The sequence below is a fragment of the Anguilla anguilla genome, chromosome 4, assembly GCF_013347855.1.
Source record: "Anguilla anguilla isolate fAngAng1 chromosome 4, fAngAng1.pri, whole genome shotgun sequence".
NCBI lineage: Eukaryota > Metazoa > Chordata > Actinopteri > Anguilliformes > Anguillidae > Anguilla > Anguilla anguilla.
This window is the reverse complement of record NC_049204.1, coordinates 27,576,219-27,595,123: the sequence shown is the minus strand read 5'-3', so window position 1 is coordinate 27,595,123 and position 18,905 is coordinate 27,576,219. Positions and strand designations below refer to the sequence as shown.

The 18,905-nt window shown below is 43.0% G+C and overlaps 1 protein-coding gene across 4 annotated transcripts in view; it reads right to left on the bottom strand.

Annotated features, from left to right (window-relative positions):
• Window positions 1-1,178: 1,178 nt before the first annotated feature.
• sgip1a (SH3GL interacting endocytic adaptor 1a) overlaps window positions 1,179-18,905 on the bottom strand; it is a 75,555-nt gene continuing 57,828 nt past the window's right edge. For 3 of the 4 annotated variants that reach the window (XM_035413745.1, XM_035413744.1, XM_035413746.1), the window contains 14 exons: window positions 18,493-18,575; window positions 16,437-16,523; window positions 15,968-16,042; window positions 15,304-15,837; window positions 13,230-13,354; window positions 12,859-13,015; window positions 9,754-9,813; window positions 8,339-8,450; window positions 7,441-7,596; window positions 6,895-7,027; window positions 6,468-6,670; window positions 6,274-6,338; window positions 5,565-5,729; window positions 1,179-5,164 (listed from right to left, as the gene is read on the bottom strand). In XM_035413745.1, coding sequence (XP_035269636.1) covers window positions 5,142-5,164; window positions 5,565-5,729; window positions 6,274-6,338; window positions 6,468-6,670; window positions 6,895-7,027; window positions 7,441-7,596; window positions 8,339-8,450; window positions 9,754-9,813; window positions 12,859-13,015; window positions 13,230-13,354; window positions 15,304-15,837; window positions 15,968-16,042; window positions 16,437-16,523; window positions 18,493-18,575 — 1,978 coding nt within the window. In that variant the 3' untranslated portion in view covers window positions 1,179-5,141. The remainder of the gene's footprint in view (window positions 5,165-5,564; window positions 5,730-6,273; window positions 6,339-6,467; window positions 6,671-6,894; window positions 7,028-7,440; window positions 7,597-8,338; window positions 8,451-9,753; window positions 9,814-12,858; window positions 13,016-13,229; window positions 13,355-15,303; window positions 15,838-15,967; window positions 16,043-16,436; window positions 16,524-18,492; window positions 18,576-18,905) is intronic. The other variant, XM_035413747.1, reaches the window with a different exon arrangement.

The following is an 18,905-nucleotide window of genomic DNA, read 5'->3' as shown; positions in this document are numbered from 1 at the left end:
GGCAAGGCAGAGTTGCAATATCCAAGCTGTCTTACCCCTTACCTGACATTCTGGTAATATTGCATTCTGAAGTCTTATATGCTACTGGGATGATTCACAGGTATGTGTGCTGTGATTACAAGAATTGTGTTTCCATCAGTCTAGGGCAATGGCAATCACTATTATCTCAAATATTTTGGCAACTGGGTGCGAAGCTTGACAGTTTCCTTTTCCTGTTTGATGGCAGTCAGCACAACTCTCAAAACATTGATGATGGTGAAAAGCAGAAGGGTGGCATCGGCCCTATATAGGCATGAAAGACAGTGAATGAAGATTAGAGGTGTTGGTTTGCTAATAATCAAACCAACACCTCCGTAAAGAAAAAGAACTGTAAAGAACATATATAAACTCACAGATTAATTCTTCAACTAGTGGAAGTTTAATACAACTAGTCCTGTTAATTCAAGCACAGCTGCAAAATATGAAAATAATATGACACACCACATTTTAATCCAATTTGTTCAAATCTAATTAGCAGATTTTCTAATTTGTTTACATAAAAGCGATGAGTAATCTGAAAACTGAACCTGAAACCTTATCCGAACCTCATGAGTCAAAGCTGACCGATCTTATGTGATCCTCCTGGACTGGAGAAAATCATTCAGGAAAGTGGTACTGCAGTTCACTGGAAATGCTCAGCCATTGGCTAATTCCTGGACGAGGTAACTAATCAAGCTGGTCAAATAAGGGAGGGAGATCGTAAGATAGCCACAGTCACCCAGGAAACCAGTATACCACCCTGTGTAATGAACTGCTGCATGCTTCACTGGAGCCGTTGTGATTTCCCAGAACTGTCCTGACTGCAAATCTGCCATTAAACTCACCAGTGTGCCCTTCCTGGCCACTGTGAATTCTGAGACAGTAAGATAACTGCACTACAGGGACTTGTTTCCATTTGTTTATTTATACTTTATGTTTGGAAATCAAAAATACAATTCTTTAGAATTGAAATTTAAAGGAAAATCTATAATGACAAATTTGTCGTGATAAAAATGTGCTGATTTATTATTGTAAACACATGGCTGAACTGAATCGTGATCAATGTGGTCAATTGTACCCTTCTTTCCTTTCATTCTCACAAACCCTCCAAACACTGAAACTTACCTTCTAATTAACACAGACTGAAAAGGACAAAATTAGAAAATGTTAATATTTCCCACTTTATTTCCAAGAAAACTGACATCAACTGACATCTTAAACAGGTATTACACAATGGTCATTCTTTATAATTTTAAAACCTTTGATGGGATTTTTTGAAAAGTACATTACATTTACATAAACAATTGCATATTCAGTATCCTGTGCAATGGATAAGATGTAGACACAACTAAATTAAATAACATTTATATAAAAAAGAGAAATTAAAATATTTACAGAGAGAGTAAAATAATCATACATTTACACTAATCTGTAAGGAGAATAATATTTATACAGAGGAGATTGTTTTCTTTCATAGAACCTTCTCACACATTCATAAACAGCAGCTGATCTGTAAAAGTGCCGCAAATTTCCAGAAGTAAATCATACGGTTTGTAAAATAGTTATTATCCAGTAAGGCTTTTAAACTAGCCAAAAAGCACTAACTCCCAGTTATTTTATTGCAACCAACAAAACAATTTTACAAGGAGATAAAAATCTACTGCAGATGCTAACAAATATACGCCTTTTAAAGCCTTGCCAGCTGAAAGGGCCAATGTTAAAAACGTATTATTATTATTAAAGCAAGCATCAGGGAAAACACGTTTATTAAAATACATTTACAGCAGTCACGTAACTGAAGTTTGTACTGTACAGAAAGTAGTCCAATACCCAATTCTGTATGTAAAATGAGGAAAGTATCCAGGTTGCACAAATTCAAAAGCCAACAAATGCTTCAGTGAAGGAAAAAATTAAGATTTGCGGTAATTTTATTACCAAAATAATAAAATTGCAGTGGTCATAGACTAAAAATAACTGGATATTCTTTTCATCAAGAATTAAAGGACGGCCCATACTGCCAAAGAAAATATTAACAGTTAAAAGAAAAAATAAAAGCAAATCAGGATTTTTTTGTCTTTTTGCCAATTAAGAGGGTCAATGAAAGACATTTAACTCGCCATGTTAATATACTTATGTTACCAATGGAACATGACAGCATATTTTGTCCTCTGATATAGTGCACACAACTGAAAAAAATGGAGACCTACTGCAAACTTAAATATTTATTATAGTACAGTTCACTTTGTCCCACAGTATGTTATTTGGGCTACTTTTCAGCATGTGAACGAACAAATACTCTTCTCAAAAAACAGAATGGGTGAAGCTTCCATTTAAGGGCAGAATATTGCCAGGTACACTGGACACACCTGGATAGACAGACTTAAGCTTTATTGTACTTAATGTGCTCCTGTGTGCACCTTTTAACTTAACAAATGTTTTTCTTAAAATAGCCACACATCTGTCTGCAACGTCCTTCTGAACATGCTGAGCGAAGCAAACATATGTATTGCTTTTGCAGCCCAGTAATGTCTGAAATATGTAAAATGTAAACTCAGTTATTTGTACTGAATTGTATTTATGAAAATCATACATACATTAGCAACATCTGAGGGACTTCCAGTAACCGTAAAAGAGGAAAAACATAACCAAATTGTACTGCATGATTTCTTAATAACCTCACAGGAAAATATGACTTTGTTTGTAAAATTTCTCACTGTTGGTGTTGAAAATAGACCCCCATACAGTACATGCCTGTTCTGTTTTGAATGGTTTTGAAAAATAAACATCAATTTCTTAAAGCTATAACGGCACATTGCCTTTTTTGTAGTTCTGGTACTGTACATGACTGTGACAAATGGCAAGTGATGCAAAGCAGAAAAACAATTGATAATTGATGTGGTTTAGCACATAGAAATGCCATGCTCCCATAGTCCCTTTCTCTTTCCAGATTTGTTCTTTGTAAACAGAAGATGTGGGGAATTTAAAATCAGCACAGTGTTTTTTTCTCAAAACAAAACTTTTATTTCTTTAAAAATATTCAGGTTTACTCAGTGAAAAGACAGTCAGGAGAACGCACAAAATCTATAACAGCATTTTGGTAATCTTTCCTCATCCCCCTTGCTTTGCGTTTTGCTTCATCTCACAGAGACCATTACCATATGCAAAATAAAGCCATGGATTCAAGCATTTGCGGGTTTTTTAGGTTCATGCTTTAAATGTCAAGGAGTCTGGTACATATACACGGAGGTGACTGGAACGCGTGTACAATGTCAAGAACTGACCATCTATACTGTATGTACAGCTCAGAAAAACACTGCTTTACTAAGCATGATATACCCTGGTAGATATTTCATCTTTATTTACCCCCACCCATATATAGCTAAAATTTTTGTTACACTTGAGTTAAAAAATTATATCTGAAATAAATAAAAAAATTATACCTTCGCATTTTACTGTACACAGGTAACTCACCTACACAGATAACAAAAAGAATGAAAATATTAATAATTTTAAGGGTCCTAACCCATAGTACCACTGAAATTCTAATATACAGTTTTTTTTATTTTTTTTTACAACAAATCAGTATTATCAATAAATAAAAAATATAATGCTGTAATGTACTCTGAAGTCTAACACTGCTGTCTGAAGAACAACAGAGAGACTATGTGGCAATACAAGGAAACACCATACATACTGTATGCCCTTGAGGATATAGTGTATCAATTTACAATTATACTTTTTACATTTTTAAGGGAAAATGTTCTCTTCAAATATTATAACTAGAAAAGTATTATTTAATCAGTGAAGCTGCCCCGATACGTTTTTCCACTTCATGAAAAAATGAGGCTAGACAACCATACAGTCCCTGGAAACCACTGTTAATCTCAAATAGCAGACCTCTGCTTGTTTTCTGTGGTACTGTGTTCTTTCAGCAAAATACAATGAAATCTTCCTGTCCAAGTGGTGTGTATAAGCCAAAGCCTTTGAGTAACCCATATAAGTTGAATAGCCATATTTATTTTGTATGCCACTTGGGTTCATGTGGGGTTTATGTGTGCGCTATGAAACATTTCTAGGGTACAAAGCAATGAGTGAGTCTTTGGGTTTCTTTAAAGTCAGTCTTTTTTCCTGGCATGAAAACTGCTACCTATTTCTAGGTCCTGAAGACTAAAATTTAATGTGTCCCATAAATTAGGCATTGAACCCTGGGCCAGTTTGGTGCCTAGGACCAAAGCTTTTTCAACCAAAGGAACTGAAATTAATCTGCCACATCCCACTAAAATCAACATCCAACACCTTCAATATATGGATATGGATTATGGAGAACCATACAACACACCCTGAATAATATTGGTCAGCTTTGACCTTTGAAAAAGTTATGCATCGCTCACTAGCTGTTCAGCTAGTACTGCTGCAATGTCAAATGTGTAATTTCTATTTGTTTATTTTTTAGCTAACTAGCTATCTCTGATGAAGTCTGTTATACAGGGAAGGGAGTTTGGCTATTGGTAACCCATGCTTTAATGGAAAACATATTAAATGTACAAAGTGCTTTTTTCTCTTGATCAATTTGAATTCGTTAAGGGCACTCAAAGGCATAACCATAAATCTTTCCCCCATAACATATCGCTGACAGAAATACTGTCACCTCCCTGTGAACTCATGAATTAACCCACAACCTATTAGAGATCTGTGCTGTGGTATTACACAAAGAACCCCTATATGACCATATCAATGTAAACTGAAGCCTTCGCAGGATTCAGTATGATGTAATGCATGACCCAGAAGAAACCAGTGGCTATTGGCCATATTAAGCCATTGTAGTGAAAAGGCTGACCAACACTGTAAGAGGAAAACAGTTGCTAATCTCAAAAATAAAGCCAGGTGTTTCCTGCAATATAGATACTCTGAAATTGTACATATTACAAGAACAATAATTAAACCCTAAAAATCTCCACAATTCTATTTTCATGTTATATAATACTGTTGGACTTGTCTTCATTATGCAATTTTTTATAAAGGTTAACAGTGTTTCTGTTGTTGAGCAATCTGAATGGTCCATAATCTTAATTTCTTGCACAACCCAATGAGATGGTCTTCATTGCATTGTTCAGTAGTGCTGATCAATTGTCAGCCATGTATTTTCCTGGAAATGACATAAGCATATATGTGCACATACATATCAATGGAAACCTCAAGACTCATGTCACAGTCTAATACTAATAGCATTTAGTTATTTATATTAATGTATTTGATATTCTGAATTCAGTCCAATTTATCGCTGATTTGTGCACCAGTTTGGTGCAGCACTTTGTCTAAATTATTATTCTTTCTTTTTTCATTTTCAGAGTGGTTGTATGTGGAACATTACCACAACTTAAAACTGATCAACAGAGGCTAAAATAGAGATACCTATAGTCAAATGATTACTGTGTATTGCCTTGTACTTAGTAATGTACTATTCCTTACAAGACTGTTGATGTCACATACATCTCGAACACATGGCTGTAGACTGCACACACTCCCTCGTTTCTGTATGGACTCACCTGCAGCAAACCTCTTTTTGATGAGGGAGAACCTGTATCCACCTCCCACCAGCTGGATGTCGCAGCCTGACAGAGTGCTGCCCTCGCTGGTGAACTGGAGCGCCAGGGCTGAAGGCTTGCTGGGCCCCTCTGTCAGCTGGAACCGGGCCAGCAGCGATCCCACACCTGGGGGGGCGGGGGAAGCAATCCTCTTACAAAAACATCCCAGGGTCTCTTTCTCAGTTATGAATGCTTGGCAGTCGAACGAAACTTTGCCTGGGAGAATCGGACAACTCATTTCGCACTGGGTAGCACAAGTAATTCTGGTGGGGGGAATTTTGTACCTCAGCAAAATTGAAATCACCGAACAGTGCAACTGAAATCAAGCCACGCTTGGCGAGAGAGCCGGGAGAAAGTGGTATTGTGACAGCAAGCCGTGTGGAAAACACCACGGACAATAAAGGAATGGAGCATTAGCGGGCGGTGTGGAACAGAGCAAAGGGGTGCGAGGGCCAGGGTGAGAATAAAGAGAGAGATGTTTCCACTGCCTCAGTACGGGGCCAAACATCTCCCCCTGTACGTGCCAATGCTCTGGGCTCTGTGCTTACTGTGCTTTGACAGCTTTACTTCACTGATGCCAAGCCCAGTTCTCACCCAAACGAACACTCCAAAGCTGAGAAAACACGTTTACTTTCCTTTTAACAGCTAAGTCAAAACGAACACAATTTACCTCCATTTTCAGACTTCAGTGAAATCTCAGGGATCTTCCACAGGATTCTTTGTTGTTCCGCATTCCTTTGGGGACATAAAAAATGTAACATTGCTCACTCTTTCAGTATCACATACGTTGCAGTTCAACAAATGATCACTGGAGGCAGCACCGTCGTGTGCGTTCTGTACAGTGAGTGGGAAGTGCTGTCTTACCAAGCAGCCGGGGGAAGCACCGCCTGGAGTTTGGTCACTCCTCCGTCCACGGGGACCAGGAACTGGACGTTGTGGAGGGCCACGGGCGTGGTCATGGCATCCCCGTTGTATTTGTAATCTATTCTGAGATCGGTGGTCGTGGGTTCACACCGCCAGCTGACCGCCAGGTTCAGTGGCGTGGACTGGATACCCAGGGCAGATACCTGTAGAATCAAACGGCCTCATTTCAACCGTACTCCAATCTCCGCTCTGGTCCTCTTCTTTCAGAATAACATTCCATTTAAATCATATGAATATGAGAAATATTACCATGACTGTAACTGTCACACATTTCTCGAGTAGCGCTGTTCAGCTAAACATTCCTTGAGGGTTACTGTGAGCGAATGGGGAAGAAAACCACTGGTGCATGAATAAGATATTTGCTCACCTGATATTTCAGCATATCAACATTGTAGTATGTCGCCTGGGGCTTCTGCTCGGCAACTTTCTTTAAATGGATCATGAGGTTCGGCATATTCACCCAAAATTCCTTGGAGTCAGCACTGGATTGTGTGCTATCGCTGTGGAAAAACATTTAACAGTATTGATATGCGTTCTTTGCCCTATACACAAATGCGTATATGCGGCTTGGCAGTCAATGGACATAACAGAGTACACCGTTACCACATTTGTTTAATATGATTACAAGTGTTTGTCAAATAGCACTGTACACCTATTAGTGCATTCAACAAATTTTGACAAGTGCTAGGGTGTTGGTTAGACTAATAAAGTAACAAAAACGCATGGCATTAGTAATGATACAGGACTGTGAATTGGACATAATCTCAATTGGTTTAATGTTCTGGGAGCAAGGAGCACATGGCGGTTTTGCAGCAGTGAAGTCATGGGTGTATAGAGTTTGTGGGTCCGGTTGATGCAGGTGTGTGTGTGTGTTTGTACCAGAAGGTGTTGAGTGCTATCGTGGTGTTTTTACCAGCACAGCAGCTGGGGGTTAGGCAGGACATGCTCCAGCCGGCTGTAGTTTGTTATGCTGAATGTTAGGATGGCCGGGGAGGGGTTATTGGCAAAGTGCCTGGTTATCCCGGCTGGAAAGGACAGCACCATCTCCCCCGTGATCTTCACCACACACCTTGGAAGGAAGAGCCAAACACAGCGGTTAGGGCTGGCGGCCAGATCGAAGCGCGGCAGACCTCAACTCCGTATACGCGGCCTGTCTCGCTGTCCCACCAACTAGGGGCATCTGGGGTACGTACACCAAGCTTACTCAGCTGCTGCACTGCTCTGGCAGTCAACCCGAACTGTTTGTGGTTGCCAGGGACTATGTGTCTCTCACAACCTTGCTTACATAAAGCCAAGAGCTGGAAAAAACATGACAAATGTGCATTCATTCATAAAAAAAATTTTGTTTAACTTAAAACTTTTACTATGCCAATGGCCATTTTTATTGGGTTGTTAAATCAAATATACCTTCCCTTCCAAGTTGATATCAAACATATTTATATATACCATATCTTGATAGCATTAACATTGAAACACATTGTCACTGAGTGACACCGAGTGACCAGCGGACCAAAATATTACAGACCACTGACTGAAAGGTAAAGTATGTATATTTAATCAAAAGCCACATTTGACGATAGCAAAACATACAGCCAAAAATGAAATAAAATCAGCTAGCTACAATCCATTAGTACAGCATGGCTCTGACTGCAATCCAGTCTGATGCAAAAATCAATAGAGATCAATATTCATGACACATTTTTTATTATAAAATTTCAGCATCTTAAGGTGAATAGAGGTAATCTACTGTCATTTCTGTGATGTGATAAAGATGAGAGTGGAAGGTGGGCAGTGGTGGGCGATGAGCTTACCTGCTGGAGTCTGCTCCTTTGAAGTAGGCGTTAACCGTTTCGGTGAAGGCGGCTGCCACAGGCAGGGTGTCCTGGGCACCCATGGTGAGGGGGCTGGGCCCTCGGGAACAGCCTGTAACAGACACAGGACCGCACAGGTTTACTTATGCAGGCCCAACGGCGGAGGTGGGGGGGGGGAGGATAGCCCTTGCAGGTCCTTATCCTCCTTCCTACAGACACCTGCAGTCCTTCGTCCTAAAAAATATTCAAATATTGAGGTCCCTGTAGTTCCCTCTCCAGCTTGCTGCTTTATCCTATGATCCGCTCCACGGTTGAGGCTGCCACCTCCTGCTCAGTGCTCATTACCCATCATTCACATACAGAGAGGTGTATAAAGAAGAAAACATACAATGACCATTATAACAATATTAGCAATGACAACCAAAACTGTGGCTGCAGTCGGTATGACTGACTGCTGACATCACGGGCCATTATTCTGTGAAGTCTCAGATTCTGCTCATGATCAGCAGCACAATCACCGCACCACTCAGTGTTCCATAGCTGCTGAAAACAAACTTGACGATAACTTTGGATTTTTTATTTATTTGATTTGTACTTTGTTAGATAATCTTATCAATACATTCCCACTTGATAATGCAGTAGGAGAAGCTTTAAATTACCTCAAATGTTGTGCATTGTGATCACAGTTAATAATGGCAGAAACAGCTCTACAAAAAGTTAAATATTGTCCATTTCACTGCATAAAGCTGCCTTCAACTGTGCTAGTGGACATATATGCGTATGGAAGTAAATTACAGCTACCTTTATCTGCTTTTTCTGCTCTGTTTCATAAATACACAAATGAACAGTCACACAAATCACATATTTCCACAAAAATAAGAGATTTTTCCACTTTGAATCATATTTCAGGTGCTTTATGTAGAGTGATAAGCTGCTTTGATCATACTTAAAATTCAAGTTATGAATCAGGTATGAATCACCAATAGGACCAGTGAAGATCTCCTATTAGTCAGTGAATACAGGTATGCTGGAAAGTGAACAGCCTCCAAGCCTCCAAGAGAAAAAAATGGAAAAAAATGCAAAAATAAGAGCTGTGCAGGACCAGAGCATGCAGTTAATGCCAAAAAATCTGCAAAGATCTGAAGAAAAAGAACAGAATGAAAAGATCAAACCAAAACCCAAGGAAATAAAATCAGTGAAATGTGTGCAATGATTAACGAAAGAAAAAATAGCGCTGCATGACAAACAAGATCCGTGATGGTAAAAATAAAAAGAAGAGCCTGATAAGGCGGCAGGAAGAGATGAGATGTTAGGCGGCCAATGGGAGCAAGGAGAGGAGGAGGAGGAGGAGGAGGAGGAAGGAGGTTTGAAGAGATGACGCTCAGGTGTGCACTAAATTTCTGGACACAACTTACCTTCAAAGGTTAAATAAAACTTTCCTCTGTCAAACCATACCAGGGAAGGTTGGTCATTCTCTGTGCAAAGGAGATTGAAGTTGGCAGAGGGAGGGGTAGGGAGAGAGAAGGACAACAGTGTGAGTCACACGGCAGGTCTATCACAGGTCACAGTGGGAGGGAACACAGAAGGCACTGCAAGCCATTAATCAGCAGGAAGAGAGGGGTAGAGGTACGTGTGTGTGTGTGTGTTTGTGTGTGTATGTGTGTGTGTGTTTGGGGGGGAAGGGGAGCTGGAGCAGAACCAGGACAGGGCACGTCCTGTGAGAGGACACAATGTGCACCGGCTGCCTACTTGAATGCCCATCTAGGCACGTGCTTCTGGGACGCTACACTGAGGTGTCATTTTAAAAAGGTAAAGGGCTGCTGGGTGCATGGATGACCCCCATGGTCTCAGATCAAATACGGACCATGCCAGCACTGACTCCACAGGGTGGTGCACACCTGGCAGCCCAGGGTATGTGAGGTTCCAGTTGCTTATGGGTCCGCGTTTCATCGCTCTCAAGCGACACCTGCTGGTCAGTCAGGCATTCATGGAATGCATGCTAAAGCCGCATATGAAAGATCTTCCACAGACTCTAGTCTGTGCTGCAAATTAAGCAGCTGGTGGCACCACATGCTTCAGAGAAGAACTGAGGATGTCTACACTCTCCCGAATCAGCGGAGGGGCTCGAGCATGTCCGCATCCGCAGCTGCAGATAACTGGACGTTCCAAATTACGGTGGGAAGTGTACAGCCCCACATAGGGCACCAAATTAATTTTCTTAAAAAGTGAAGATTTTGCAATACTGTTTTGCAATATTACAATAGCCTCCGCATATTCACAGATATAAACAGAGAAGTCCCTTTTGGTGAGGCTGTTGAGCACAAAGGGACCACAAGTGTGCAGGGGAGGCGAAAGGCAAGAGGCGTGCCGGTACAGGTGGGTAGGAAACAAGCTGGGCGAAGGAGACAGGAGAGATGGGGAGCAGACTAATGGAGGGCCGAGGGGCTCAGGGGGTGGTTGGGGGCTGACAGCGTGGGCAGGGTTCAGGCTCACAGGACGCTGGTTTGGATTCGGGAAATGGGCACCGGAGAGCTCCATGAGAGAGGGGGCGTGTTCAACTTCAACGTCACATGGAAAGTGGAGTGAATACTGAACACTCTTTCATCTGGCAGACTGCAAAGGGGAGCATGCAGGGCTTTCTGGTTTGGCAGGTCATTCACATTGTGGGGTTTAAGTACCCCTGGGTAAAAAAACAGACAGCTGCAGCTTCAAAAAAAGCTGTATAACAATCAATACAACGTTGTGAATCACATGAGATGACATCATGGCGATGTAGCCAGAATAGCCGCTGGACTACACGTTAATGAAAAAAATCAATATGGCTTGCTGGAAAATGTGAACAGCGCTGTAAGACACTGGCATGTAAGGGAGAAGGAAAGGGTGCATGCCACTGTATCTCTCTGTGAAATCTGACCTCGAAATGGGTTTGATCTGCTGCCCAGTGGTGTGGATGAAAAGGTCGTCCATGGATTTTTAAGAGACTTAGAAAAGGCTTCTCTGTCATGATGTACCAGATGTGGCAAATAAATATGAAAAAGAGGGGGGAAAAAAAAAAAAAGCGCAGTGGTCGAGATCTCCCTTGTGTTCCAGAGACCGTGGAAAGGTGGACGTGCTGTTCGAATCTCTGTAATGTGTGCTTTTGTTTCCACAAGAGTCCCAGTGCCATGTGATGACTGTCATCCTGGTCTTCAGAATGTGTCGGGGGGGGGGGGAAGACAGGATGCTGTCGTGAATGACCTTTGGACTGAGAGCATAATGCATTATGGGTAACGATGATTCTGCAGGCATAATGGCTTGTGTGAAATCTCAATGTCCCCCACCATCCAGGTGGGTTTACACCATACCATACCTGCAGGCATTTCAGAGCGCCTCTCACAGGTGGGCAGTTTGAATACAAAAGCCTCATCTTCTTACATCATTGACAAAAAGATCAACCAGAGGAAAAGGAAACAAACAAACAAAAACAAAAAATCAAGTACAACAAGACAACTCAGAGCAAAACTAACAAGAACAACAACAGTGAAAGCACAGAGAGACCCACATTTATAAACCAATGGGATAAAAACCAAAATTCACGGCAAAAAAAGAAAAGTGAAGAGACAAGACAAAAAACAATGCATGTTGAAAATGAAATGCGTCCTCCAGAAAAAAACGTGTAACTTTATCAATAAAAATGTTTGCAAGGTTGCTTTCTGATATTTTGCTGAAGAAATATTAGGACAATAACAAACCCTTATGTGACATGAGCAATGGTTTCAGTTTTCAGTTCGAAGTTTATGTCCAACACTGTAAATAAAGGTCATCTTGTAATGACCAATTAACATTTGATTACATGCTCATGAGAGATAAAATTACTAAATTGTCTCAAAACTCAGATACAAAAGCTATTATCTTAAAAAAAAAACTGAAAGCCAATGAGCTGAGACTACTGACGAAGGCTGAGGACTCTTATCATTACATTGTTTCAGTAGGCCTGTTCACACTATCGTTCACATACAGTATTTGCACATTGCTGGCTTGAAATATTTAGGTAAAAAGGATGGAAATGGCTCCGTTATTGTGGCCATAAATGATTTCTACCTACAAAACTCATGTTTCTATAACATTTAAATGCATTAGGTGCATAGGCATGGCTTGGACCAGAAGATTTCTCCAGTTAAAGTTGCGAATGTGAAGGACTTTGTAGAGTGAGCTAAATTATTCAGTGATCTCATACGTCCAATGGGAGATACTATTCTGTGCAAGTGGCTCGATGGGCTACAGGGCATGCAGGACAGAAGACAAAACACCGGATCAAGCCATAATACTACCACTTCGCCTGAATCTAAAAAGAGCAGCTCTGTCTCAATGACAGGTCATAGCTTGCATTTACAACTCGTACTGCTGATTTCAGGGATTCAGCACGGTGGTACACGGATGTGTACACAGTATTAAGAACACATCCGGAGTTGGCAGCTGAAGCGGACAGACAGAGGAGGAAGGATTATTAAAGATGACGGGGAACGGGGAACGGTGCAGACCTGACACAGAAATGGAGAGCTCTTTACCGACGGTGGGCGTGGTGGCGGCGCTCAGCGAGTTGGTGGAGGATATGGAGGAGGTGCTCTCCGCTCGCGCCAGGGGGGCGATTACGAGTGGGGGGCTGGAGGAGTGGATGGGAGGACTGAACGGCCGGGTCTGAAACCAGATCGCAGCACAGATCAGCACCAGGGGCTTTGAGCTCCCATTCAATTCAGTCACGCGTCAACATCTGCGGCGATACTCGTCTCAAGAAAATATCTATCAAGAAATGTTCCTGCACTTGTTGTCGCACATGTACGAAATTAACTTAAAAGATTCACAACTACAGAATCTTACTGTGGAATGTTGAATAAAAGGGTAAAGGATATACCACATCCCCGACGCTCGGTTTCCCAGGAGGCAGTTTGGGTCTGGAGGGCGGCCGAGGAGGAGGAGGGGGCGGAGTCGGGCTGCTGCCAGACAATGGTGTAGCAGGGCGAGCTGGGGAGTTGGAGCCTGTGGTAGAACAAAATCACATGAAGATGACTTATCACACCTGCAGATCACATGACCGACTGAGCCAACAGTGTCTCCCAATGCCTTGTTGGGTTTGCATGGCCGGCTCATGGTTCATAGCGCATCTTCCTGTTTGCATTGCATTCCTGGTTCCCACACTCACCAAGCTGCTATTGGCCAGCAGCGGAGCCTAATCATAGCAGTACGTGTCACATCAGAAAGAGTCTGCCCGCTGTGCTTTCACTGTGTGGAATCCATTTGTCAAGTTTCCTTTGTGCTAAACTAAACTCCGTAGTTCATACCCCACTGTTTGTTAAGGTCTTTTTCACACATACTAGGTTTTGTGATAACAAATGAAGGTTAGTGTCCATTGTTCAATGATAATATTCTTTTAACAGAGGCAAGATTCTGAAACTAAAACATGTAAGTGTAAAAGGGCCTTGAACACATTAGCGTCAAATTCTCAGTACATTTTCAACAATTCCCTCCTCTGTTCATACAAAAGCCCAAGAGAAAACGAGACACAATGAAGTCAGCTGCGAGATTAGGCAGTCAGTGATTCAGAAGGCAACTGGGCACACCATCTCAAGATCACTGGCTGATAAAGTCCCTAAATGTGATTAAAATCAGACAATGACACATCAAGTTCATCAGCAACAGAAGGAGCAAAGTAAATGAGAGGGCAGCTGCAGCTGCCAAGCAGATGCTAATGATACAGCCCAGATCCATTTTCTGGGAATTAAATTTCTAAGCTTTACCGGCAATGCAATAAGGCAGCGCTCAGAATGCCTGACAGCATGCACTGTATGTGCATTGCAACATGAACGAAAAATGCTACGTGGCCTGATCAATGTACATTAAACATGAGCACAATTTTTAAAATCCCACACATAATTGCATCTAATGTCAATACTGGGGTGGCCCTTAATTGTGTGCACTATGATTAGTGAATGTAGGATGTCAGCAGACACTAAACCATGTATGATCAGCGCTGCTATGCGTATGTTAGATGTGAGCACACATGCTTACTGTGTGTGAACTATATTGATAAGATAATGGCAGTGCAATGCTGGATTTGTGCTTCTGGTGGAAGTTGGGTGCAACAGGCCACATGGCACACAGAACTGTGCATGGCCTCTTTGCATGCCTCCCAAAATTTGAAACATTGCAGACTGCGGACATGCCAGGTGCACACGGAACATGTCTGTCAGTGATTGACACACCTCCGGCTCTTTCAAAACAGGGCAGCAAGAAAGGAAGCAAGCAGCACACTGGCACAATGCACTTAAAAAGGTACATACGCTAGGGTACTATTTGTGAAAGAATAGAGTGGGATGCTTTTTGAATAGCCAATACTGATTTTTTTTAAATCTCGTGAACATGGGGGGGGGGCTAACCTGTCTCTCGTTAGCTTTAAATTAGCGAAGGTTGAAACAAATAGAAAATATAAAGCCGTTGTTCGTCTATACATACAAATATATTTACGTATTGACTGCAAATAATTACATATTATGAAACGAAAGCTTAAAACAGTCACAGGATTCAATTCTTAGTGAACATGCTAATAGCCTGCTACTGTCAGGATGCTTAAACTATTAACATGAAAACTATTAACATGTTTATGACATCTCTCAGCATTTAGCTAGGTAATTACCATAACAATTAAATGTTCATGAGTGCATGTGTAACATTTTTTACCTTAAAATAATAAAAGGACTAAAACCAGCTAGCTGGGCTGGGATATCAGCGGGTTTTTTTATGGTGCTTCGTGCACAATGCCATGTGCAGTGACTATTATAACACTTCTTGGAAGTGCCTTGGATGAGAGCGCAAGAAGTATAGTATGTGTTTTATTGCTGCGGACGGCATGCACGTGTGACCGCAAAGGGGCTGGCCATGCTGAAGCCTTAAGCGAGCGCAGAGCTGAGAGTAGGAGTAAGAACACTCACCGCTGCCAGGGCCTGTTCCAGAGCAGGGCCCGGGCGAAGACACCACTGCTCGGTACGTGGGAGGGGGTGGAGGGGGAGGCGTGGCACGGGGCCCCTGAGCGTGCTCTTTGGGCGAGGCCGTGGACTCGGCCGGGTCCTCCCTCAGCGCCGACGCCTCCGGGCCCTGCTTATCCTCCTCGCCCAAGACCAGTGGCGGAGGGATGCTCCGTGCGGACGCATCTGTCGGAGGAGGAGGGCTGGCGGGAGAGTGCGACGCCTCCTCCGGAGGGGGGCCCGGAGGGAGGCGGGGGGGCGAGTCCGGGGGCGGGTGGGTGGGAAGAGGCGGGGCGGCGTCCTGGGGAGGCAGCGGCTTCTCCGGCGACTCGTCGGAGAAGCAGACCCATTTGTTCTCTGCGGCCTCCTCCTCAGGCTTGCCGCCCTGCACTGGACCGAAGATGTTGTCCAAGTCAGCGATGGACGTCTTTCTCCCCCCCTCAGAAGGGTGTTCCTGGGGACCGGAGGCAGGTTCATTGCCATCTTCATCTTGTGAGACCACTGTGACATGGGGGGGGGGGGGGGGGGGGACACAAGCAGAAGTTGATAAAACAGCAGAAAGTGCCGGAACACACGTGTGCACTGGAGACAGACCAAACCAAAGCAGACATGAGAGAGGGGCTCTGCTTACCAGAAGAGTCTGCTGGGGGGGAACCGCAGGGAGGGGGCGTGGCTGGGACATTCTTGGGAGGAAGCGGAGGTGGAGCTGCAATGATATTAGCAATGCTATGAAAGCTTGTTCGTCCAGAGTGTGACTCTCGGTGCCTGGGTTAGTAGCTTAGCACCCCCGCCAGGTGAACTTGGCACGGTCTGACCCAGCCCATGCAGAACCAATGACGAGGAGGCAAGAGGCAGAGCTGGGGAGCTACAGTAGCAGAAATGAATGTGCCCCGGAAAGAAATGGCCCCAGTAATAAAGGATGATTTTTCAAAGTAATGGCTTCTAAAAATAAAAAAAAAAAAGATCAGGCTGGTTGTTACTCAGAGAGCTAATGGCGCACATGTTCAAGGTGTGTCCATTCCCAAGGGGAGTTTGTGAGCTGAGATCATGGGGGAAATAATCAGCGCAGATTAACGGAAACGCCACAAGTGGAAACTTACTTCCGGTGGGAAAGGCTCTTGCCAAAGGAGAGTCGGGGTGCGACTCGGATACATGCACGCCCCACACTTCTGGTTCACCTATGATCACTACACAGGAGAGGAACACAACGCAACGGCAGGATTAAGCACATATCTGGAAGCACGAGGAGATCCTGTACCACACACTAGTGACTTCCTAAAAGCAAAAAAGCCCAAATGAGAAGTGAGAGTGCAGCAGTGGAGCACACCGCATAAGCTATGTACGGCCATTAAGCAGTGGCTCCTGCCCCTGATGACACACTCTGTCTGAAGCTAAAACAGCTCTTCCTGCTCTCTGCCAGGTATGGGTGAAGGCCCTTTACTGTGGCACTGTACAACCCTACCATTTACACAGTTCCTCTAAGTGAAATGGCATCCAGCCAGGAGAAAAATCCCTACAGGCATTTTGCCGTATCTCAGTGAATAATCCAGTGAATGAGCAAATGCGTAACAAAAGCAAAAGACCTCAATAAAATAATTTTGGAAAGGACAGTTGCCAGTCCTGTTGGTACTGCCCAAGTATACCATGAGCTCAGTGTCCTGGCTGTTCGTGGCTTTTTTGATTTACTCAACTAAATTGATTCTTAAGATTTATGTACACATCTTTAAGAGCTGGTAGTTATGGCTTATTCTCTGTGTGAGAGCACTAGATGTAGTTCCCTTATTTTGACATGTCTACATTGAATTGGCTGTTATATTCATACAGGACCCCCACCGCACACACGCACTCTCATAAATAACTATACGTGACATAAACGTGCATACTAGAGGTCAGAATCGTACTAGAAATGAGGCCTGAGCCCAACTAAGTCCTTTAAGGCCAGGCAAGCTCTAGCCAAATTTTAAGCCCAAACTTGATGGAGCCCAATCACTGAAATAACAAGCCAACAGCAACACACAGCACAATTTTGTTTCCCACAGGAAAGCTGCCAGTGAAGGTGCTTGAAATCACGAAACAGGGGGAGCAACACTTCCACCAGCTCCTAACAATGACTGTCAGAAACGGTGCTAAGGAAAGCTTCTAGAGTGTTGTTATGCTCAACTAGCAAATTAAAACAGCCATTTTTGAGTTCACGCTTATTTATCTGTTTTTCCTTCTGCTAAACAGGCCCAGGCATTGGACCTATCTCAGCATACCTTCAGGCCCAGTCGGGTTTGGGCCAGGATGCAGACCTCCAGCACATACAAACAGTGATGTAAGATACACAAAACAGGCTTATTTTTAAACACACACATCAGAGAAACACTAAGTCATTGGTACACATACACAACGCTGTAATAGATACAGAGGCATACTGCACAAACACATCATCTACTGAAACATACAATCCTACATTGAAAACATACCATACATACATGCAGACATGCATACATACACACATACAGACAGACAGACAGGTGATTTATTAAAGAGAAAACCAACATAAAGTGTCTTAGTAAGGTGTTGGGCCACCGTAAGCGCCCAGAATAGTATCAAAGCACCTTGGCAGTTTAGATTTTTTGATGATGGTGTTGAAGAGCATTGTCTAACATGCTGACCCAAAATCCATAGGTGTTCAACTGGGTTGAGATCTCATGACTCAACCCAGTTGCATATAGCATATATTTCACATAATTTTCATACTCATCAATCTATTCAGTGACCCCTCGTGCCCTGTGGACGAGGGCACTGTCATCCTGGAAGAAACCACCCCCATCGGGATAGAAACGTTTCATCATAGGATAAAGGTGATCACTCAGAATAACTTTGTATTGATTTGCAGTGACCCTTCCCTTGAAGGGGACAAGGGGACCCAAGCCATGCCAGGAAAATGCCCCCCATGGCATAACAGAGCCACCAGACCCCCTGCCCCCCTTTATAAATGCCACAGAGCATGATAGGATGTTAACTGCTTAATTGTATCATGCAGTACACCTGTATGGAAGCATCTGCCTTTGTTATGCTTCTCCACTCATTTATTCAGGTATTTCCTTTAATTTGTCACCCGTCTGCACATGCTGACTAATCTCTCGATGCAGACTCATCAGAATATGATACCTTCTGTTTTCTGTGCTTCAAAGGCTGTCTCCAGCGGTGGCCCAAATAAGGCAGTTGCATCCTCTGGTACAGGAGACGTCTTACTGCAGGAGGAGGCATGCAAAAAAAAGAGTGAGCACTCGCTGCAAGAGGAATTCATTAATAATTTAAGCAACACATCCAAAATAGGCTGTTTGTAGAACGGTTGCATTCATTCCTCACATAAATAATAACCACGGAGCAATTGCTCTGTTTCTTTCATCCATACCCTCCCCTTTCCTACAGTACCAGATGCTCTCACCATATGCATTTCATTTCTGAATCACAGCACACAGAATGCTCCTAACGCAGTTACTAAAGCCGTGTATAACCAGGCCTGAGCCTAGAGCCCAACGACAGAAATGGACTCAGCTGCAGTGCATTTAAAGGAGAAC